Below are 26,567 nucleotides of genomic sequence, written 5' to 3' on the forward strand. Positions count from 1 at the left end.
ACTATACAAGACCATACATAACTATACAAGACCATACATGACTATACAAGACCATACATGACTATACAAGACCATACATGACTATACAAGACCATACATGACTATACAAGACCATACATGACTATACAAGACCATACATGACTATACAAGACCATACATGACTATACAAGACCATACATGACTATACAAGACCATACATAACTATACAAGACCATACATGACTATACAAGACCATACATGACTATACAAGACCATACATGACTATACAAGACCATACATGACTATACAAGACCATACATGACTATACAAGACCATACATGACTATACAAGACCATACATGACTATACAAGACCATACATAACTATACAAGACCATACATGACTATACAAGACCATACATAACTATACAATACCATACATAACTATACAAGACCATACATGACTATACAAGACCATACATGACTATACAAGACCATACATGACTATACAAGACCATACATAACTATACATAACTATACATGATCGTACATAACTATACAAGACCATACATAACTATACAAGACCATACATGACTATACAAGACCATACATGACTATACAAGACCATACATGACTATACAAGACCATACATAACTATACAAGACCATACATGACTATACAAGACCATACATAACTATACAAGACCATACATGACTATACAAGACCATACATGACTATACAAGACCATACATGACTATACAAGACCATACATGACTATACAAGACCATACATAACTATACAAGACCATACATGACTATACAAGACCATACATGACTATACAAGACCATACATGACTATACAAGACCATACATGACTATACAAGACCATACATGACTATACAAGACCATACATGACTATACAAGACCATACATGACTATACAAGACCATACATGACTATACAAGACCATACATAACTATACAATACCATACATAACTATACAAGACCATACATGACTATACAAGACCATACATGACTATACAAGACCATACATGACTATACAAGACCATACATGACTATACAAGACCATACATGACTATACAAGACCATACATAACTATACAATACCATACATAACTATACAAGACCATACATGACTATACAAGACCATACATAACTATACAAGACCATACATGACTATACAAGACCATACATAACTATACAATACCATACATAACTATACAAGACCATACATGACTATACAATACCATACATGACTATACAAGACCATACATGACTATACAAGACCATACATAACTATACATAACTATACATGATCGTACATAACTATACAAGACCATACATAACTATACAAGACCATACATGACTATACAAGACCATACATGACTATACAATACCATACATGACTATACAAGACCATACGTGACTATACAAGACCATACATAACTATACAAGACCATACATGACTATACAAGACCATACATGACTATACAAGACCATACATAACTATACAATACCATACATAACTATACAAGACCATACATGACTATACAAGACCATACATGACTATACAAGACCATACATGACTATACAAGACCATACATGACTATACAAGACCATACATGACTATACAAGACCATACATAACTATACAATACCATACATAACTATACAAGACCATACATGACTATACAAGACCATACATAACTATACAAGACCATACATGACTATACAAGACCATACATAACTATACAATACCATACATAACTATACAAGACCATACATGACTATACAATACCATACATGACTATACAAGACCATACATGACTATACAAGACCATACATAACTATACATAACTATACATGATCGTACATAACTATACAAGACCATACATAACTATACAAGACCATACATGACTATACAAGACCATACATGACTATACAATACCATACAAGACCATACGTGACTATACAAGACCATACATAACTATACAAGACCATACATGACTATACAAGACCATACATGACTATACAAGACCATACATAACTATACAATACCATACATAACTATACAAGACCATACATGACTATACAAGACCATACATGACTATACAAGACCATACATAACTATACAAGACCATACATGACTATACAAGACCATACATAACTATACAAGACCATACATAACTATACATAACTATACATGATCGTACATAACTATACAAGACCATACATAACTATACAATACCATACATAACTATACAAGACCATACATGACTATACAAGACCATACATGACTATACAAGACCATACATGACTATACAAGACCATACATGACTATACAAGACCATACATGACTATACAAGACCATACATAACTATACAAGACCATACATGACTATACAAGACCATACATGACTATACAAGACCATACATGACTATACAAGACCATACATGACTATACAAGACCATACATGACTATACAAGACCATACATGACTATACAAGACCATACATAACTATACAAGACCATACATGACTATACAAGACCATACATGACTATACAAGACCATACATAACTATACAAGACCATACATAACTATACATGACTATACATAACTATACATGACTATACATGACTATACAAGACCATACATGATCGTACATAACTATACATGACTACACAAGACCACACATGATCATACATGACTATACATGACTACACAAGACCATACATAACTATACAAGACCATACATGACTATACATGATCATACATGATCATACATGACTATACATGACTACACAAGACCATACATGATCATACATGACCATACATGACTATACAAGACCATACATGACTATTCAAGACCATACATAACTATACAAGACCATACATAACTATACAAGACCATACATGACTATACAAGACCATACATGACTATACAAGACCATACATGACTATACAAGACCATACATAACTATACAAGACCATACATAACTATACAAGACCATACATGACTATACAAGACCATACATGACTATACAAGACCATACATGACTATACAAGACCATACATAACTATACAAGACCATACATGACTATACAAGACCATACATAACTACACAAGACCATACATGACTATACCAGACTATACATGACTATATAAGACCATACATGACTACACATGACTACACAAGACCATACATGACTATATATGACTATACATGATCATACATGACTATACATGACTATACAAGACTATACATGACAATACATGACTATACATGATCATACATGACTATCTGGGTCTGTGTGGGTCTTTGTTGGTCTGTGTGGGTCTCTATACACTCAGACAGACCCACACAGACCCGGACAGACCCACATAGACCCACACAGTCCCACATAGACCCACACAGACCTGGACAGACCAACACAGACACAAAAAGACCGACAGAAACATGGACAGACCCACATAGACCCACAGACCCACATAGATCCGGACAGACCCACACAGACCCACACAACCCACACAGACCTGGACAGACCCACAGAGACCCACAGAGACCCGGACAGACCCACACAGACCTACACAGACCTGGACAGACCCACACAGACCCACAGAGAACGGGATAGACCCACACAGACCTGGACAGACCCACACAGACCGGGACAGACCCACAAAGACCCACAAAGACCCACACAGACCCACACAGACCCACACAGACCTGGATAGACCCACACAGACCAGGACAGACCCACAAAGACCCACACAGACCCTCACAGACCCGGACAGACCCACACATACTTACAAACTGCCCTATCCCATCGCATATTTAGACACATTTTTTGCTTTCACAGATCATCTTCCCATAAATAACTGATGCCAAGGTGACAGCATGATGGTTTCTGCAGGTAATGATTATGTAATTACATCTGTGTAGCTCAGCAACACACTGCTTTACATTCACAACAATGCATTTCAGCAACACAGTTTTTGGACTCAGCTGACTTGCATTTGATGGAGGTCGTGAACTTGTCATTGTAAAAGCTGTTTGTCTGTTGAAGTCAGTCAGTCATTTAGTAAAACATATTATTTAGACGGCACCTCTGTCTCGTACCTCACAGCCCAAAACCAGAAACACCACCCTATATACTTAATGAAACACCTAATGGTTTTTCCAACGCAAAGATTAACAGAGACATCAAATCGATGACTTCATTGTTCAGAGATTGCATGGCAGTCTGCCTTTAAACATCTGTGCACACAAATTGCTGTGCAGGGACCTCTAAGTCCAAGCAGCATTTACTAAATGTCTCTGATTACAAGGTAAAGTATTCTGGTGAAAGATTGGATGGCATTTGCATTATTTGACTTCAATGTTAAAGTTGATCAAAGGCCATAAGTACAATGAGGACATCAAATCGAATAGTCTTACTAAGCTTTCATCATTACAAAGTGTCATTAGCTAAGTGCTATGATGGATGAATAGGACTGGAGCATTAATCAGAGCTGTCAGACAGACGTTTAGGCTCAACATGAAGGTAACCTTGCAGTGTTGTATGCATGCCTACCTACTGCACAAAGCAGTCATCACACGCACATGAACAGGCACAGTTATCTCCACTGACGTGCCATTGTGCTCATCAGGCTACGTAGTAGACAGGGTAGTTTCATGGTTTTACATAGAATGTGTTTTCAGTATGTGTAGAATTCATAGAATGTGTTTTCAGTATGTGTAGAATTCATAGAATGTGTTTTGAGTGTGTGTAGAATTCATAGAATGTGTTTTGAGTGTGTGTAGAATTCATAGAATGTGTTTTGAGTATGTGTAGAATTCATAGAATGTGTTTTGAGTATGTTTTGAGTATGTTTTGAGTATGTGTGGAATGTGTTGGATGTAATACGTCTTACATTGTAGATTGTGGTTGATAGTTATTGAACATATAAGAAGTATTTTGGACACTCCATGATGATGAAACAAAATAAAAGAGAAAATAATACCAACTTTGACTAAAAGACAAACCTTTATTTCAGACATTACAGAAGTTCATAGACACAGACACAAAAGCCTGTTGAAAGCCCAGCCCAAAAGATGCAGTTCAGTTGAAAGAGATTTACTGTGTCTATTGCTTGTTACCTAAATATAGAAATAAACAGTTTAATGCACAAAGCAAAACATTTTATTAAACAACAGCCATGTTAGTCATGTGACAACTGAGGGACAGATGCCATATGATACATCTCATTGACTTTCAGTACATCTCATATTATTGTGTTATTATGTTATTGTATGCATACTATATACTATATAGCTCATAGTGTCCCCAGACATATCCATGAGGCTGTGAAAGGAACAGGGAAGACTAACACTATGATGGGATTGAAACAGACATCCATGTTAGTGGAGGCCCCTGAGGGTCAGTGGGTAAGGCTGGCCCTTGACCACGATGTGTGAGAAGAAACGATCAAATCAAATGTTATTTGTCACACAGGTGTAGACCTTACTGTGAAATGCTTACTTACAAGCCCTTAACCAACAATGCAGTTTTAAGAAATTATAGTTAAGAAAATGTTTACTAAATAAAGTAAAAATTAATTAAAAAAATAACACAATAAAATAACATTAACAAGGCTATATGAAGATGATGATGATGATGATGATGATGAGGCCCTTCTCACTTCTTCTTCTTCTTCACCTCCTCCTGTATCTGCTCCACCTCGCTGGACTCATCCACCACCTTGCCGTTGATCATAGTCTGAGTCACCACCTTCACTATCTTCCTGGTCCGCACATCCGGCTCCTCTGCAGGGAAACGAGAGGAAGAGGTTGAGGAAGAGGATGAGGAAGAGGATGTCACAGTATTGCTGTAACCCAACAGGCTCTGATTTGTAACACAACCTATGAACTTGCCAACTTGTTGATGATATATCTACTGCTTATGAATGTGTTAAGTATAGCTTATGAATGAGTTAAGTATAGCTTATGAATGAGTTAAGTATAGCTTATGAATTGAGTTATGTATAGCTTATGAATGTGTTAAGTATAGCTTATGAATGAGTTAAGTGTAGCTTATGAATGTGTTATGTATAGTTTATGAATGTGTTAAGTATAGCTTATGAATGAGTTAAGTATAGCTTATGAATGAGTTAAGTATAGTGTATGAATGAGTTAAGTATAGCTTATGAATGTGCTAAGAATTCCTTTTGTAAGTACACCCCAAATAAAGTGCTACCAAATTGATGCAGTGAGTGGTCAGCAACACTACGTTACAACATTGAGACTTGTGGTATTATTTACACCTAAGGCAGTTGCTAGGGACAGCGCTGTTTTGGGTGTTTGCTTTGTTTGCAGGCTTATGAAACTGCCATTAGTCTGTGGCCACGGCCCCTTGATTTGATGCCAGGGTGGCGGAAGCAGCACAGAATCAAGTTGTACATTTTATTCTGACATAAGGCAACACCGCTGACCCTATTTTAAACCTGCAGTGTAAATAGGTGTTGGGCAGTTGGCTTTGTCAGCGAGTACCTCCACTTTACTCTATAAGTCACCGACAGTACCTACACAAGCTAGCCTAGGGTCGTTTCCCAGGGTAACTGCTTGGTGTAGGGTAAAGTTGCACCTAGATTCTGATCTTGGGTCAGTTTTGCAGTTTCCCGACTAGGATTGGGGGAGGGGAAGCTGATCCTAAATCTGTACCTAGGGGAAACTTCCCCCAGTAGCGTAACCCCCCGGACCTTAAGCCTGGTGAACATTCAGACCAATGAAATGCTCGATGAAGGTGAGAGTGAATGTGAGGGTGAGTTGGAGAAGGGAGGAGGGACGAGAGAAGGGAGGAGGGAGGAGAGAAGGGAGGAGGGACGAGAGAAGGGAGGAGGGAGGAGAGAAGGGAGGAGGGACAAGAGAAGGGAGGAGGGACGAGAGAAGGGAGGAGGGAGGAGAGAAGGGAGGAGGGACGAGAGAAGGGAGGAGGGACGAGAGAAGGGAGGAGGGACGAGAAAAGGGAGGAGGGAGGAGAGAAGGGAGGAGGGAGGAGAGAAGGGAGGAGTGACGAGAGAAGGGAGGAGGGAGGAGAGAAGGGAGGAGGGACGAGAGAAGGGAGGAGGGAGGAGAGAAGGGAGGAGGGACGAGAGAAGGGAGGAGGGAGGAGAGAAGGGAGGAGGGACGAGAGAAGGCAGGAGGGACGAGAGAAGGGAGGAGGGACGAGAGAAGGGAGGAGGGAGGAGAGAAGGGAGGAGGGACGAGAGAAGGGAGGAGGGACGAGAGAAGGGAGGAGAGAAGGGAGGAGAGAAGGGAGAAGGGAGGAGGGACGAGAGAAGGAAGGAGGGACGAGAGAAGAGAGGAGGGACGAGAGAAGGGAGGAGGGATGAGAGAAGGGAGGAGGGACGAGAGAAAGGAGGAGGGAAGATACGAAAGAAAGAAAGGGAAACAAACGATGGATGGGTGACCAGGATGGGTGATCAGGATGGGTGACCAGGATGGGTGATCAGGATAAGTCCATGCAGTCCATTTGAGAGGCTGAGGTGAATTGAGGTCTCTCTGTGTGAGAATTAAATGACCTATTCATGAATGAATGGGGACTCTTTTCACACACCATGGATGGAATTACCTAATGTCACACTGATACCTTTATCAGCTTTCTCCATCCAGGTGTAAGGTCACGTCCACAATCATTTTAATACTTTATTTTATTTTTTATTGAACCTTTATTTAACCAGGCAAGTCAGTTACGAACAACTTTTTATTTACAATGACGGCCTACCCATGCCAAACCTGGAGGATGCTGGGCCAATTGTGCGCCAATCAATCAATGTTTTTCTGAGTAAGTAATTGTTGATGTTTGCTTAGGTTAGCCTGTGTCAATGAGGATGTGAGAGTGATGTCAAGTTAAAGTATTGTTACTCACGTTTTGGTGATGGTACTTCTTTAATCCTGCATCAATAATGGAAAAACAATGTGCTCAATGACTTTAACTGATACATGGAAATTGTCACTGGCAAAAGATGTTATGTCCCAGGAAGAACAATTATCTGTTTGAATCAACTCAACTGAGAGCAGAACTTTCCTGGATATACAGTACTAAGCACCCCTTATTTACATCTGACCATAGCATTATATGTAACAAAGATAGAGGAAGAGAAGCGTTTCCAATGACATCATCAATGAATTAGTAGACAATTAGCAGGCAATGCCTACTCATAATTGGTTAAAATCACACGATGCACACGGATGATGTCTCTGGAAACACTTATCTTCCTCTATATTTTTTTACTACAAAACATAGAAAAGTGCAATTTTCACATACAGTGCCTTGCGAAAGTATTCGGCCCCCTTGAACTTTGCGACCTTTTGCCACATTTCAGGCTTCAAACATAAAGATATAAAACTGTATTTTTTTGTGAAGAATCAACAACAAGTGGGACACAATCATGAAGTGGAACGACATTTATTGGATATTTCAAACTTTTTTAACAAATCAAAAACTGAAAAATTGGACGTGCAAAATTATTCAGCCCCTTTACTTTCAGTGCAGCAAACTCTCTCCAGAAGTTCAGTGAGGATCTCTGAATGATCCAATGTTGACCTAAATGACTAATGATGATAAATACAATCCACCTGTGTGTAATCAAGTCTCTGTATAAATGCACCTGCACTGTGATAGTCTCAGAGGTCCGTTAAAAGCGCAGAGAGCATCATGAAGAACAAGGAACACACCAGGCAGGTCCGAGATACTGTTGTGAAGAAGTTTAAAGCCGGATTTGGATACAAAAAGATTTCCCAAGCTTTAAACATCCCAAGGAGCACTGTGCAAGCGATGATATTGAAATGGAAGGAGTATCAGACCACTGCAAATCTACCAAGACCTGGCCGTCCCTCTAAACTTTCAGCTCATACAAGGAGAAGACTGATCAGAGATGCAGCCAAGAGGCCCATGATCACTCTGGATGAACTGCAGAGATCTACAGCTGAGGTGGGAGACTCTGTCCATAGGACAACAATCAGTCGTATATTGCACAAATCTGGCCTTTATGGAAGAGTGGCAAGAAGAAAGCCATTTCTTAAAGATATCCATAAAAAGTGTCGTTTAAAGTTTGCCACAAGCCACCTGGGAGACACACCAAACATGTGGAAGAAGGTGCTCTGGTCAGATGAAACCAAAATTTAACTTTTTGGCAACAATGCAAAACGTTATGTTTGGCGTAAAAGCAACACAGCTCATCACCCTGAACACATCATCCCCACTGTCAAACATGGTGGTGGCAGCATCATGGTTTGGGCCTGCTTTTCTTCAGCAGGGACAGGGAAGATGGTTAAAATTGATGGGAAGATGGATGGAGCCAAATACAGGACCATTCTGGAAGAAAACCTGATGGAGTCTGCAAAAGACCTGAGACTGGGACGGAGATTTGTCTTCCAACAAGACAATGATCCAAAACATAAAGCAAAATCTACAATGGAATGGTTCAAAAATAAACATATCCAGGTGTTAGAATGGCCAAGTCAAAGTCCAGACCTGAATCCAATCGAGAATCTGTGGAAAGAACTGAAACCTGCTGTTCACAAATGCTCTCCATCCAACCTCACTGAGCTCGAGCTGTTTTGCAAGGAGGAATGGGAAAAAATGTCAGTCTCTCAATGTGCAAAACTGATAGAGACATACCCCAAGCGACTTACAGCTGTAATCGCAGCAAAAGGTGGTGCTACAAAGTATTAACTTAAGGGGGCTAAATAATTTTGCACGCCCAATTTTTCAGTTTTTGATTTGTTAAAAAAGTTTGAAATATCCAATAAATGTCGTTCCACTTCATGATTGTGTCCCACTTGTTGTTGATTCTTCACAAAAAAATACAGTTTTATATCTTTATGTTTGAAGCCTGAAATGTGGCAAAAGGTCGCAAAGTTCAAGGGGGCTGAATACTTTCGCAAGGCACTGTATGTTAATGTTGGGGTGGTGCTGGAGATGATGAATATGAAGTTGAAAATGTCCCTTTAAACGTTCACATAAAGACGATCATCCTCGTGACTCACGTCTCCTCTCCCTCCAGCAGTCTCCTGTAGGTGGCGATCTCTATCTCTAAGTTCTGCTTGATGCGGAGCAGCTGTTCATAGTCCGTCTTGTTGCGCTGCAATAAAATACAACACAACTTTATTAGTCCATTTGTTACTGTAAACAACGGAGATGTGAATACAGTTCCACCTCCTTAACCGCTGGGCTACCAGTGAGTACCTGCATGTCCAGACGCAGCTGAGACAGGTCCTCCTCCAGCTGGGACAGCGTGGTCTGCAGACGCTCCATCTCCAGGCTGTACTTCTGACCTGTCTCCCCCAGGTTACCCTTCAGAGCTGACACCTGGGGTGGAGAGGGTGAGTCCGATAAAGAAATCACATCAAATCAAATGTTATTTGTCACATGCGCCAAATACAACAGACCTTACTGTGAAATGCTGAATACAACAGGTGTAACCTTACAGTGAAATGCTGAATACAACAGGTGTAACCTTACAGTGAAATGCTGAATACAACAGGTGTAACCTTACAGTGAAATGCTGAATACAACAGGTGTAACCTTACAGTGAAATGCTGAATACAACAGGTGTAGACCTTACTGTGAAATGCTTACTTACAAGCCCTTAACCAACAATGCAGATTTAAGAAAATACAAAAAAAAGTAAGAGATAAAAATAACAAATAATTAAAGAGCAGCAGTAAATAACAATAGCAGGGCTATATACATGTGGTACCGGTGTCGAGGTAATTGAGGTAATATGTACATGTAGGTAGAGTTATTAAAGTGACGATGCATAGATAATAACAGAGAGTAGCAGCAGTGTTCCAGGGGGGGAGGGGCAATGCAAATAAACTGAGGACGAGACAAACATGCATGCACACATGAACACGCGCAGATTAAATGTATACCTGATACACCTTCTCATCAAATATACATTGATGTACACACGCAGATTAAATGTATACCTGATACACCTTCTCATCAAATATACAGTGTGTGATTACAGAAAGGAAGAGAGTCTGTGTATACAGGTCAGGGGATGGGTGTCGTTATAACACTGATCCCTACACTCTTAGAAACAAGGTGCTCTCTAGAACCTGCTAGAAGAACCATTTAAAGAACCCTATTCTATCTGGAACCAAAAATGGTTCTCCTAAAGGAGTGTATCTGACCCAACATCAAGGAAGGTGAGATATATTTACAGTCAACAAGGATAACATGGGTGGGGAAAAGAGCAAGGATCCCATCGATACTGTAGTTGTGCTGGTTGTCCAGCTGTAGATCCCCAGTACAACACAACGCCCAGTTGACAGGTTCCTAGTTCCTACCTGTTTGTGCAGACTCTCCAGCTCCACCTCCAGGTTCTGTAGGAAGCGTTGTCTCTCCACCAACTCACTCTGAGCCCCCCTGAGAGCCTCGTTAGACTCCTTTACCTCGTTCTGCACCATCTCCAGCTGTAACACACCAAACACACGTTCCTAAATGCACCGCACCCCCAGGTAACTGAAAACAGTAACACACATTCCTGAACACACCTCACCCCCAGGTTACTGAAAACAGTAACACACACGTTCCTGAACACACCTCACCCCCAGGTTACTGAAAACAGTAACACACACATTCCTGAATGCACCGCATCTCCAGGTTACTGAAAACAGTAACACACACGTTCCTGAACACACCTCACCCCCAGGTTACTGAAAACAGTAACACACACGTTCCTGAACACACCGCATCCCCAGGTTACTGAAAACAGTAACACACACGTTCCTGAACACACCGCATCCCCAGGTTACTGAAAACAGTAACACACACGTTCCTGAACACACCGCATCCCCAGGTTACTGAAAACAGTAACACACACGTTCCTGAACACACCGCATCCCCAGGTTACTGAAAACAGTAACACGCACGTTCCTGAACACACCTCACCCCCAGGTTACTGAAAACAGTAACACACACGTTCCTGAACACACCTCACCCCCAGGTTACTGAAAACAGTAACACACACGTTCCTGAACACACCTCACCCCCAGGTTACTGAAAACAGTAACACGCACGTTCCTGAACACACCTCACCCCCAGGTTACTGAAAACAGTAACACGCACGTTCCTGAACACACCTCACCCCCAGGTTACTGAAAACAGTAACACACACGTTCCTGAACACACCGCATCCCCAGGTTACTGAAAACAGTAACACACACGTTCCTGAACACACCGCATCCCCAGGTTACTGAAAACAGTAACACACACGTTCCTGAACACACCGCATCCCCAGGTTACTGAAAACAGTAACACACACGTTCCTGAACACACCGCATCCCCAGGTTACTGAAAACAGTAACACACACGTTCCTGAACACACCTCACCCCCAGGTTACTGAGAACAGTAACACACACGTTCCTGAACACACCTCACCCCCAGGTTACTGAAAACAGTAACACACACGTTCCTGAACACACCTCACCCCCAGGTTACTGAGAACAGTAACACACACGTTCCTGAACACACCTCACCCCCAGGTTACTGAAAACAGTAACACACACGTTCCTGAACACACCTCACCCCCAGGTTACTGAAAACAGTAACACACACGTTCCTGAACACACCTCACCCCCAGGTTACTGAAAACAGTAACACACACGTTCCTGAACACACCTCACCCCCAGGTTACTGAAAACAGTAACACACACGTTCCTGAACACACCTCACCCCCAGGTTACTGAAAACAGTAACACACACGTTCCTGAACACACCTCACCCCCAGGTTACTGAGAACAGTAACACACACGTTCCTGAACACACCTCACCCCCAGGTTACTGAGAACAGTAACACACACGTTCCTGAACACACCGCATCCCCAGGTTACTGAAAACAGTAACACACACGTTCCTGAACACACCTCACCCACAGGTTACTGAGAACAGTAACACACACGTTCCTGAACACACCGCATCCCCAGGTTACTGAGAACACTACAGTAAGTTACTAGATACCACACCTGGGTTCACCTGGATATGATAACTATGATACGCATGAATCGTAACTTGAGATACACATGCAATGCCAACGGGAGATTTGCATGAACATTTGAGTCACACACACTTATCTCATGTTACAAATCAGCCCCTAGAGACTAAACTCTAGTGTCTAGTTTCTGGCATGGTGATGCACCCAGCCAGCCAGTCTCCCACTGACCTTCTTGAGGTCCCCATCCAGCCAGTCCCCACTGACCTTCTTGAGGTCCCCATCCAGCCATTCCCCCACGGACCTTCTTGAGGTCCCCATCCAGCCAGTCCCCCACTGTCCTTCTTGAGGTCCCCATCCAGCCAGTCCCCCACTGACCTTCTTGAGGTCCCCATCCAGCCATTCCCCCACGGACCTTCTTGAGGTCCCCATCCAGCCAGTCCCCCACTGTCCTTCTTGAGGTCCCCATCCAGCCAGTCCCCCACTGACCTTCTTGAGGTCCCCATCCAGCCATTCCCCCACGGACCTTCTTGAGGTCCCCATCCAGCCAGTCCCCCACTGTCCTTCTTGAGGTCCCCATCCAGCCAGTCCCCCACTGACCTTCTTGAGGTCCCCATCCAGCCAGTCCCCCACTGACCTTCTTGAGGTCCCCAGCCAGCCAGTCCCCCACTAACCTTCTTGAGGTACCACTGCTCAGCCTGGTCCTTGTTCTTCTTGATGATGCCCTCGTACTGAGTTCTGAGCTCTGACATTACTGTGCCCAGTTCAGGTCCACCACGGCCCGCGTCCACCTCCACGTTCACAGTCTGAGCAGCAATATGGCCCTTCATAGACTCAACCTCCTGCAGAGAGACAATTCATACATAAATCAATCAATCAATTACAAATGTTGTCACAAAGTACCAGGGGTTGGAACTTTTTTCCAATGGTGTCTTTCTGAACAGAACCATTATTCATTTTGTTCCGTCCACTGTTCCAACCAGTGAAATAAAGTTCTGAAACGGTCCGAACCCCCCAAAACGTACTTTTATATCGCTCCTTTCTGTTCCTTTTAAAACCTCTGAGATGATTGTATTTTTTACATTGAGCTCGACATTAAAATACTCAGTGCGGATGGAGCAGCTTGCTACGGAGTAGGCAAACGATTACATCTGTATGGGAAAGTCATTAAGAGCAAATTGTCTTTTGCTGTAACAGAATGGTTTAATCATAACGAAAGCCAAACCCTTACACTGTGCTGCCAGTCACTGTGGACAGACAAGTGTAGGACATGAGATGCGACTGAGATTTTACAGTGAGAAAGGGTGGAGGAGGAGGCTTGCCTTGAAGCTCTGGGCATCTTATTATGGTCTGCATAATCTGAATTAGGACCACAGAATTATACCTACGAGGAGCAGAGTCTATGGAGGAACTTTGAATGTCTTTGAACATCCGAGAGTTGTCTTAATGTTGGACAAAGCTAACGTTAGCTAGCTAACAAGCTTGTTTGTGCAGAGCAGCACTAGAATTAAAAGCACGTCTTACCTTTTTGTGGCTAATAATTCCAAAGGGAAATGTGATAACCGAGGTATCCTCAACTAGCATTGAAAAAGTTAATCCATTCTGATTGAAAACATCTCTCCCTAATTCCTGAATCACGCTTGTAACATCATCAGTAGGCTACAGTAACCTATGTAACATCATCAGTAGACTACAGTAACCTATGTAACATCATCAGTAGACTACAGTAACCTATGTAACACCATCAGTAGGCTACAGTAACCTATGTAACATCATCAGTAGACTACAGTAACCTATGTAACATCATCAGTAGACTACAGTAACCTATGTAACATCATCAGTAGACTACAGTAACCTATGTAACATCATCAGTAGACTACAGTAACCTATGTAACATCATCAGTAGACTACAGTAACCTATGTAACATCATAAGTAGACTACAGTAACCTATGTAACATCATCAGTAGACTACAGTAACCTATGTAACATCATCAGTAGGCTACAGTAACCTATGTAACATCATCAGTAGGCTACAGTAACCTATGTAACATCATCAGTAGACTACAGTAACCTATGTAACATCATCAGTAGACTACAGTAACCTATGTAACATCATCAGTAGACTACAGTAACCTATGTAACATCATCAGTAGACTACAGTAACCTATGTAACATCATCAGTAGTCTACAGTAACCTATGTAACGTTGTCAGTAGAATACAGTAACCTATGCAACATCATCAGTAGGCTACAGTAACCTATGTAACGTCATCAGTAGGCTACAGTAACCTATGTAAAATCATCAGTAGGCTACAGTAACCTATGTAACATCATCAGTAGGCTACAGTAACCTATGTAACATCATCAGTAGGCTACAGTAACATATGTAACATCATCAGTAGGCTACAGTAACCTATGTAACATCATCAGTAGGCTACAGTAACCTATGTAACACCATCAGTAGGCTACAGTAACCTATGTAACATCATCAGTAGAATACAGTAACCTATGTAACATCATCAGTAGGCTACAGTAACCTATGTAACACCATCAGTAGGCTACAGTAACCTATGTAACATCATCAGTAGGCTACAGTAACATATGTAACATCATCAGTAGGCTACAGTAACCTATGTAACATCATCAGTAGGCTACAGTAACCTATGTAACACCATCAGTAGGCTACAGTAACCTATGTAACATCATCAGTAGAATACAGTAACCTATGTAACATCATCAGTAGGCTACAGTAACCTATGTAACGTCATCAGTAGGCTACAGTAACCTATGTAACATCATCAGTAGGCTACAGTAACCTATGTAACATCATCAGTAGACTACAGTAACCTATGTAACATCATCAGTAGACTACAGTAACCTATGTAACGTTGTCAGTAGAATACAGTAACCTGTGTAACATCATCAGTAGACTACAGTAACCTATGTAACGTTGTCAGTAGACTACAGTAACCTATGTAACATCATCAGTAGACTACAGTAACCTATGTAACGTTGTCAGTAGAATACAGTAACCTGTGTAACATCATCAGTAGGCTACAGTAACCTATGTAACATCATCAGTAGAATACAGTAACCTGTGTAACATCATCAGTAGGCTACAGTAACCTATGTAACATCATCAGTAGACTACAGTAACCTATGTAACGTTGTCAGTAGAATACAGTAACCTGTGTAACATCATCAGTAGGCTACAGTAACCTATGTAACATCATCAGTAGGCTACAGTAACCTATGTAACGTTGTCAGTAGAATACAGTAACCTGTGTAACATCATCAGTAGGCTACAGTAACCTATGTAACATCATCAGTAGGCTACAGTAACCTATGTAATGTCATCAGTAGGCTACAGTAACCTATGTAACGTTGTCAGTAGAATACAGTAACCTGTGTAACATCATCAGTAGGCTACAGTAACCTATGTAACATCATCAGTAGGCTACAGTAACATATGTAACATCATCAGTAGGCTACAGTAACCTATGTAACATCATCAGTAGGCTACAGTAACCTATGTAACGTTGTCAGTAGAATACAGTAACCTGTGTAACATCATCAGTAGGCTACAGTAACCTATGTAACATCATCAGTAGGCTACAGTAACCTATGTAATGTCATCAGTAGGCTACAGTAACCTATGTAACGTTGTCAGTAGAATACAGTAACCTGTGTAACATCATCAGTAGGCTACAGTAACCTATGTAACATCATCAGTAGGCTACAGTAACCTATGTAACGTTGTCAGTAGAATACAGTAACCTGTGTAATATCATCAGTAGGCTACAGTAACCTATGTAACATCATCAGTAGGCTACAGTAACCTATGTAACATCATCAGTAGACTACAGTAACCTATGTAACATCATCAGTAGACTACAGTAACCTATGTAACGTTGTCAGTAGAATACAGTAACCTGTGTAACATCATCACTAGGCTACAGTAACCTATGTAACATCATCAGTAGACTACAGTAACCTATGTAACATCATCAGTAGACTACAGTAACCTATGTAACGTTGTCAGTAGAATACAGTAACCTGTGTAACATCATCACTAGGCTACAGTAACCTATGTAACATCATCAGTAGGCTACAGTAACCTATGTAACATCATCAGTAGGCTACAGTAACCTATGCTTCAGGAGGAGTGAGAGCTTTGCATAGGCGCTTTGTTGAGTTTGATTGTGGGACTAGAAAAAAATGCCGGAACTTAAAATAACGTTATTAACCAGTTCCCATGCTTTTAAAATAACGGTTCTGTTTCAGAACAGTGTAGATAACCTTAGATAGACATTCTATACCCCACTGTGACAGAGAGGTCAGTGAATTCTACACCCCACTGTGACAGAGAGGTCAGTGAATTCTACACACCACTGTGACAGAGAGGTCAGTGAATTCTACACACCACTGTGACAGAGAGAGGTCAGTGAATTCTACACACCACTGTGACAGAGAGAGGTCAGTGAATTCTACACACAACTGTGACAGAGAGGTCAGTGAATTCTACACACCACTGTGACAGAGAGAAGGTCAGTGAATTCTACACCCCACTGTGACAGAGAGGTCAGTGAATTCTACACCCCACTGTGACAGAGAGAGGTCAGTGAATTCTACACACCACTGTGACAGAGAGAGGTCAGTGAATTCTACACCCCACTGTGACAGAGAGACCCTCTTCATTATTAACATCCTCTCCATGAATACTTGATGAAGGTGAGCTCATGTCCCTGTTCTCTCTCACTGTTCCCAGAGAGGTGCGGGGTGGGGGGGGGGGCTGCCTTAATCGACATCCACGCCATTGGCGCCCGGAGAACAGTGGGTTAACTGCCTTGCTCAGGGGCCTCTCACTGCCCCCCCCTCGCTCTCTCTCTCCCTCTCCCTCTCCCTCTCTCTCTCTCTTTCTCTCTCTCTCTCTCTCTCTCTCTCTCTCTCTCTCTCTCTCTCTCTCTCTCTCTCTCTCTCTCTCTCTCTCTCTTTCCCTCTCCCTCTCTCTCACTGCGAAATACACATCTTAATAGACTCAGCATATGGCACCACTGCATTGGCACCACAACCAGCTTTATAGACACACCGAGCACATCTAGGGCCAGTTATCGACAACACACAAACACACACACATACACACACCAGAGGAAAATAGGAAGGGATGAGCCAAGCACCCACACACACAGAGGCAGGCACACACACGCACACGGACGCAGGCACGTGCACACTCACACCAGTCAAAACTTACAATCACATCGTTCTACCCTGTGCCACATACAAGTAGTACAAGGTGACTTATCCCTTCACACAGGTCTGTAGTGTTCCTATTCAGAGCAGAGCAACCAGTGAACCAATGCTGTTTTGAGAGGGGTCTCTGTAGACTTGAGTAAAAAAAGCTAAGACCTGAGTTACTCAGGCTTTGAGTTACTTAAGACAAAGAGGCCTCCGGTGCTGGGTTTCAGAGTCTGAGCCGGTTCCTACTCCAAGCTTCCAAGGGGATGTAGAGTGATACCACCACTGGGACAGAAATGAACAGAGGACCAGTCTCTTCCACTTTCAGACCACTTACGTGATTCAGTGGTCTGTCATTCAGTTCAGACCATTCGGTCATTGGCCAGTAAGAAGAGAAAAAGTGACAGAGGACATCCTTGTCTTACTCCAGTCAGAGATATCTCCCCATTCTAGGAGACCATGGGAAAAATCTGTGGTTCAGTTATAACCTGGCTATAACTAGGGACCCATAGTTTTTCCTGGCTTCATAATGAAGTGAGGAAAAACTCCTGGCCCCTCTATCCCAGAGGTCAAAACTGGTTAAAATGACATCTTGATGACATCGTTTCCACTAGTTTTGTCTGTCGGGATACCATCATCCTTAATAAAGAAAGTCGACCTCTCTCCAATTTCTGACTTATGCTTTAGGATGGATAAAGTTCTGATCTGCGGAGCGACCTCCTCTCACCTCCTCATGGTTCTTCTTTAGGAAGTAGATCTCTTCCTTCAGGCTGTCTAGGTCTCCTTTCAGGGACCCAATGATCTGATCATGGTCCACCTTGGCCTTCTTCAGGGCCAAACAGTCCCTCTCCACAGACTGGGACATGCACAACTCTGTCTCCCACCTGGAGGAGGAGGAGGAGGAGGAGGAAGAGATTGAGAAGTGAGAGATTCTGAAGGGAGAGATTGTGAGAGCTTTGGTGACTAATGTTTCTAAAGTATTCAATACAGATAGTTAAATCAACATTACACTTGGGGGGGGTTGAGTGAGGGAGGAGGGGGAGGATTAACTGACACAAACACAGACTAAAACACACACAAGCACACAGTGGCACTATGAAGACAAATATTTGTCTACTTGGTGCAGCGTTGGTGTGGAGCCTGAACATACATCTGCAAACCATGTTTGAAAAGCTTTCACTTCAAAACTGAACTGGACTGATGTTCAGAAGCAAACACAGAGAAACACACTCACTTGATCCTGAAGTCGTCGGCTGCCAGTTTAGCATTGTCAATCTCCAGCATGAGGCGAGCGTTCTCCAGTGTCTTCTTCCTCACCTGAGGAAAGACAGGGATCAGGGTAAGCGTTACCTTTCACATATCTACCACGTACTAGTACAATTTTACAGTTGACGGTTTCCATCATCTCTAATGTATCTTAAACTGACCCTTTCACTGTCACCTAACCCTCACTTACTGAAACACTGACTCCATGTGCATCCTTGGGATATTGGGTAACGCATTAAACTGTACCCGTTTAAAATGGCCTTATGCTCATCTTTTACCCACCATCTGGTGGGGCAGTCTAGCGCAGGTTAAGTAAAATAGTATATTTCTGCTAATGTTAAACTCCTATTAAAGAGAGTCACTGTGTTAACACTTGTATGGTAAACCTGTACGTGTACGGCCACGTGTGTACTGAGCGTGACTATGTTCACAATGTGTAAATCCACATCATGACTCAGACATAGACACAGTGTCCTCATTGTACAGTGAGAAAAGAGCATTGGTTAAGTTACGTGGGGTGAGAGAGAGGGCTCATGGGAACGTAGGGGCACTGGGAACCCACCTCCTGTTCCACCTGGTGGGCCTGGGCCATCATGGTTTCGAAGTCGTGACCTTTAGGGAGGCGCTCAATCATTATCTGCTTGATCCTCAGCTCCAGGTCTGCGTTGGACGTCTCCAGGGAGCGCACCTAAGAACAAGACTTATTATCCATTATCTTGCAAAGTGCTTGCTCAAGGGTACAACGACAGGATGGCACTCAGGATCAGAAGAGGACGGGCTCATTGTAATGGCTGGAAAGGAATCCATGGAATGAGGTTAAACATGTGGTTTCCATGTGTCTGATGTGTCTGATAACATTCCATTAATGACATTACAGATATTACAATGAGCTCTTCCTCCTAAGCTCCTCCCACCAGCCTCCTCTGTTCAGGATAGCTGCTAGCTACACTAGATTTCCAGTCAGATCTAGGATTTGAACCAGCGAGCCTCCGGTTGCTTCTCTAACCTCTACCCCCTAGGCTACCTTCCACCCACCTTGTCCAGGTAAGTGGCCAGGCGGTTGTTGAGGCCCTGCATGGCCTCCTTCTCGTTGGTGTGGTTGCCCAGCTGCCCATTGAGGTTCAGGGTGACTGGAACTCTGTTCAGGTCATGGCTGATGGAGGCGGAGCGGGTCAGGGGGCTGGTGGCAAAGGACACGGCAGCTCTGGAGCGGGCACGGCCGCTGTCTCTCAGAGACAGGCTTGAGAAAGAGGGCTGACGGCCCACAGAGAAGCTCCGCACTGAGAAACTGGACGACATGACGGCGCTGTGTGGGAGATGACAAAGAGGAAGAAGACCTGATAAAAATTTGAGGGTCGGAACGCTGTTGTAATAAACACACTTGTGTCGACTACACATAACTAATGTGGCCGCAAGAAAAATGTCTCTAGTCTAGTGATGCTTCAGCTCAGTTTCATATGTAAATCCTCAAAATAGATCAAGGTCATTACACCATTGATTGTTGCAGTCTGCAAATAATTATTAAAGGCACGTAAACCTTAGGCTAGTATAACAGGTCTGTCAACATACCAAATGTGCATGATTTTGATCAGACGGAAACAATATATTCATGGGCTAAAAAGAACACAGCCTGGGGGCCATTTTGAATGAGCCCAGCGCTGCTGTCTATTCAAACTAAGAATCAGCCAGTGATAAACCTCAGTGGATTACTATTTTTATAACTACACTGTCTTTATGATTACTAGACAGTTTTTATGACTACCAGACTGTCTTTATGACTACCAGACTGTCTGTACGGCCACTAGACAGTTTGTATGGCCACTAGACTGTCTTTATGACTACTAGACTGTCTTTGTGACTACTAGACAGTCTTTGTGACTGCTAAACTGTCTTTATGGCTACTAAACTGTCTTTATGGCTACTAAACTGTCTTTATGGCTACTATACTGTCTTCATGATTATCAAATCAAATCAAAGTTAATTTGTCACATGCGCCGAATACAGCAGTGAAATGCTCACTTACAGGCTCTAACCAATAGTGCAAAAAAGGTGTTAGGTAAAATACAGTTGAAAATAACAGTAGCGAGGCTATATACAGTAGCGAGGCTATATACAGTAGCAAGGCTATATACAGTAGCGAGGCTATATACAGACACCGGTTAGTCAGGCTGATTGAGGTAGTATGTACATGTAGATATGGTTAGAAAAGTGACATATATGCATATATGATGAACAGAGAGTAGCAGTAGCGTAAAAGAGGGGTTGGCGGGACACAACGCAGATAACCCGGTTAGCCAATGTGCGGGAGCACTGGTTACTAGACTGTTTTTTGTGATTACTAGGCTGTCTTTGTGACTAGTAGACTGTCTTCATGGCTACTAGACTCTCTTCACGTCTACTAGACAGTTTGTATGACTATTAGACTGTCTTTGTGATTACTAGACTGTCTTTGTGACTACTAAACTGTTTGAGACAATCAACAATTACTTCATCCCGGTTTACAGTACAATCATCAACATGTAAATTACCAATCTGGTATCAGAAGAGTTTCCCAAGAACTGTCAGAAAACCCTTCATATCTTACATTACTATGGGGATAGTTATTGTTGTTATTATTCTATTCAACAATAAGTTAGAAAGCTAGTTTTTACCTCTTGTCAATGACAGAAATCACAAAACCAAGAACAGACATGAGTTCAGATTAAGGAGTTCATAGTTATGTTCTGTCTAAAACAATACTAGTATTGTTTGGTGTTTGCATGGTAAACAGACAGTGTCCACAGTCACCAGCCACTGGGCACAGATGTCAGTTCAACGTCTAGTTTGGATTTACATTTGGTTGAGTTGTCCGCTAAAATGAATTCAATGTGAAATCAACCAAAAATGTCACCCTGTCATTGGATTTAGGGGAAAAGTTGGGTGAAAAACATACACAATTCCCTAACGTTGAGGACTTTTTGCAAATTCGATCAGTTTTCAAAGTGAATTTAATGTCATCACGTTGAGTGTTTTGGTGGAAACAACGCTGATTGGACCAGTGGGTGGGCCGTTCAATAGGTAGAACTCTCTCTGTCATTTAATACTCTGTGAGTTTCTCCCACCAACGACAAAACATCAGAAAAAATAAAACATTCCTTTGTGATGTGATGAGTAGAGAAACATATAGAAATAAGGTGATAAAGGCACAAATAAAGATATTTGAACAATAATTTATAATCTTATGAATTACAATCTTTCATTATAACTTCGTTTTCAATGTTTTTGTCATTACACATTTACTGTTTTCAAAAATAAATTTCATTCCAGTTATTCAGACAAACTTGATTATCTATAGAAATAGTGAAATGAAACCACTGACCTGGATTCTGTTTTCTTCAGTGAGAAAGAGAAAGAGGGAGAGAGGGATCCTGGAGAATGCTGAGTCTACTGTGAGACTAATGCAACAGGTGCATTAATATAGAGGTGAGAAATGGGGAGGGGCCACATCTAAAAGTGGGTGTAGCCTCTGAAGCTTCTGTAAGACATTGGAGTTGTTCTCTCCTGCAGGTAGCTAGAAGTCACCTGAACTTCATTCAGTAGAGTAAAATCAAATATTTTTAAATAAGGAAAGAGAATTGGTCTAATCAAACAACAGAAGGCTATGTCAATAGATTTATACTGTATGTGTGGCTATGTGAATACTAAATAGTTCTACTGCATGTGTGGCTATGTCAATACTAAATAGTTCTACTGTATATATGTGGCTATGTCAATGCTAAATAGTTCTACTGTATGTGTGTCTATGTCAATACTAAATAGTTCTACTGTATATATGTGGCTATGTCAATACTAAATAGTTCTACTGTATGTGTGGCTATGTCAATGCTAAATAGTTCTACTGTATATATGTGGCTATGTCAATACTAAATAGTTCTACTGTATATATGTGGCTATGTCAATACTAAATAGTTCTACTGTATGTGTGGCTATGTCAATACTAAATAGTTCTACTGTATATATGTGGCTATGTCAATACTAAATAGTTATACTGCATGTGTGGCTATGTCAATACTAAATAGTTCTATCACTTCTGAAGAGTTTAGGTGATTGGCTATATCGATTCTAATGAGAGGGCTATAGAAGGGCTTGACTGTTTATCCTAAGGAGTTTAGGAGGTATGAGGCTGTATTTTAAGACCCTTGAGGCTACAGAGAGTTGACCAATGAAAACCTGCTCCAGAGTGCTCAGGACCCCAGACTGGGGTGAAGGTTCAGCTTCTAACAGGACAACGACCCTAAGCACACAGCCAAGACAACGCAGGAGTGGTTTCGGGACAAGTCTCTGAATGTCCTTGAGTGGCCCAGCCAGAGCCCGGACTTGAACCTGATCGAACATCTCTTGAGAGATCTGAAAATAGCTGTGCAGCGATGCTCCCTATCCAAGTTGTCAGAGCTTGAGAGGATCTGTAAAGAAGAATGGGAGAAACTCCCTAAATTCAGGTGTGCCAGGCTTGTAGTGTCATAGCCAAGAAGACTCGAGGCTGTAATCGCTGCCAAGGGTGCTTCAACAAAGTACTTAGTAAAGGGACTGGATAAAAAAAAACGTTTTTTATAAATTTGCAAAAAAATCGAAAAACCTGTTTTTGCTTTTTCATTATGGGGTATTGATGAGAGGATGAGGGGAAAACATCTATTTAACACATTTTAGAATAAGGCTGTAACGTAACAAAATGTGGAAAACGTCAAGGGGTCTGAGGCAGTGCTAAAAATTGTAACACAACAATGTTTGAGAGAGCAAGCGAGAGAAGAGAGAGAGAGGTAGAGAAGGAGAGAGAGAGAATAGAGAGCAAGAGAGAGAGAGTGAGAGAGAGAGAGAGAGAGAGAGAGAGAGAGAGAGAGAGACACTGTGGAGACACTGTGGATTTGCTGGTCTTCCTATAAGTCTGTCTTCCTCTTGTAAACTGTGCCCCCCCCCCAATCTCTCTGTGACGTTAATCAGGTTGATCACAGCCAACACACCTGCTCTACAGTAAGGTCCATCCCAACTTGATGACTTCCTGACTTCCTGCCGCCATAACCACAATATCTCCCTCCAACAGGTCTCAGCAGGTGCGCTTCCTGAGGTTCCACAGTAGCTGGTACTGAGCTTGGCCTCAATGCACTGTTATTACACTTCTTCATACGGTGTTAGTCCATACATACTATGAAATAGCATCATAGAGCAAAATAGAGGGCACACAAAAGACATACAGTATGTAGTGTTGTAAAAAGCTGTATCCTGAAGACATTTATCTCAAATATTCAAGTACTGTTGACCGTCTTGTCAACCTGACGCCTCTCTGTAAACTGCCTGATGATTCATGTGATTAATGTTGCTCTGGTCTGGTTTTCCTTTCTCCCTCCTTCCTCTGTTCAACAGAGCTGAATAGTGTGAATACGTAACAAGACTACAAATGTGGAGCAGGTACAGCGGACATTTTGCCTCAAGTTGTGTAGTAGATCAAAGAATCTCCTGTCACTAAGTAGTCTTTGGTCTGTCAGTTAAATCCTGCTCTACGAGTTTCACTGTAGACAACGTGCATTTTGTCCTATGTTGACAGTTGTTTTCAACACGTTGGTTAAAAGAGGACTGAGTATACAGTGGAGGAGAAAAAAACAAGTAAATAAGGAGAGTGAGATATTCTGTCTCAGATATATACTAGTCATATTGTCAGGTGATTGGTGAATGTTTTGCATCCTACTGTACAACGTCCACAGGAGGGGAACCATGCAAATACTGTATCTAGCCTGAAGCGTTATTGCGGTTCAGTGGTAAAGTGCATCTGTCACTCTTTTTTTGAATAACATATGCTACACACTTTGAGAAGAAAATTCAGGTTAAACACCACACAGTCATTGTTGTACAAGCTTTGAAAGTTAGCTGCCATTTATATCATATTTTGTAAAGGATGGCAAAAATACTTTTTATGATGTTTACATAATTTGCATTGGTGAGACTACGAATACATCCTCCATTGGTTTATGATTTGACTATCGTCAGTGAATAATCCTCTGTATAGGGCTTTTGTTTGGCAACCATTTAAGGAATATCCAATGACAGCCAGAAGTTTAGAGACTTTTTTATTATCTGCAAGGTATTGTTGCCACCTTGTGGCTTACAATGGTTACTACATGTTCTGAACATCACTGTGTTTTTAGGTCTGACAAAGAGATATTAGGTCTGACTAAGAGAGATTAGGTCTGACAAAGAGGTATTAGGTCTGACAAAGAAAATATACAAGTAATATTGAAGTCTTAGTGACACAATGCAGTTAGAAAGGTAGCTGTTAGAAAGGTAGCATTAGAAAGGTAACTGTTGCCAGCTAGTGAAAAAGGCTCCACTATGGAGGAAATAGCACAGGGCTGCACAATTCCAGTCTTGGAGGGACGAAAAGCTTCTCACCTTCTAATCAGGGACCAGACATGGGACACCGGGTGTCTGCAATTAACTACCAGGTAGAAACAAAAAGCAGAAGTGTTTCAGCCCTCCAGGACTGGAATTGGGCAAACCTGACATAGCATAAGCCAGATCTTCAAGACTGCAGCACTGGCATTCACCACATCTCCAAGAGAGGGCAGTAACAAGCTACGTCTCCAAGAGAGGGCAGTAACAAGCTACGTCTCCAAGAGAGGGCAGTAACAAGCTACGTCTCCAAGAGAGGGCAGTAACAAGCTACGTCTCCAAGAGAGGGCAGTAACAAGCTACATCTCCAAGAGAGGGCAGTAACAAGCTACGTCTCCAAGAGAGGGCAGTAACAAGCTACATCTCCAAGAGAGGGCAGTAACAAGCTACGTCTCCAAGAGAGGGCAGTAACAAGCTACGTCTCCAAGAGAGGGCAGTAACAAGCTACATCTCCAAGAGAGGGCAGTAACAAGCTACATCTCCAAGAGAGGGCAGTAACAAGCTATGTCTCCAAGAGAGGGCAGTAACAAGCTATGTCTCCAAGAGAGGGCAGTACATCTCCAAGAGAGCACAGTAGCAAGCTACATCTCCAAGAGAGGGCAGTACACCTCCAAGAGAGCGCAGTAGCAAGCTACATCTCCAAGAGAGGGCAGTGGCACACTACATCTCCAAG

The 26,567-nt window shown here is 42.1% G+C and overlaps 1 protein-coding gene across 1 annotated transcript; it reads right to left on the minus strand.

Moving 5' to 3' along the window:
- Positions 1-4,999: 4,999 nt before the first annotated feature.
- On the minus strand, positions 5,000-22,945 carry LOC110536988 (keratin, type I cytoskeletal 18). Its single transcript, XM_036936959.2, has 11 exons — positions 22,833-22,945; positions 20,510-20,780; positions 20,037-20,162; positions 19,443-19,525; positions 18,936-19,092; positions 13,648-13,815; positions 11,330-11,455; positions 10,221-10,343; positions 10,022-10,116; positions 7,899-7,924; positions 5,000-5,797 (listed from the first exon to the last, which is right to left on the minus strand). The coding sequence occupies exons 2-11, from the start codon at positions 20,771-20,773 to the stop codon at positions 5,670-5,672; spliced, it is 1,296 nt and encodes a 431-aa protein (XP_036792854.1). The 5' UTR covers positions 20,774-20,780; positions 22,833-22,945; the 3' UTR covers positions 5,000-5,669.
- Between the last annotated feature and the right edge of the window lie 3,622 nt (positions 22,946-26,567).

Source organism: Oncorhynchus mykiss, chromosome 12, assembly GCF_057628025.1.
Source record: "Oncorhynchus mykiss isolate SJ-2025 chromosome 12, ASM5762802v1, whole genome shotgun sequence".
NCBI lineage: Eukaryota > Metazoa > Chordata > Actinopteri > Salmoniformes > Salmonidae > Oncorhynchus > Oncorhynchus mykiss.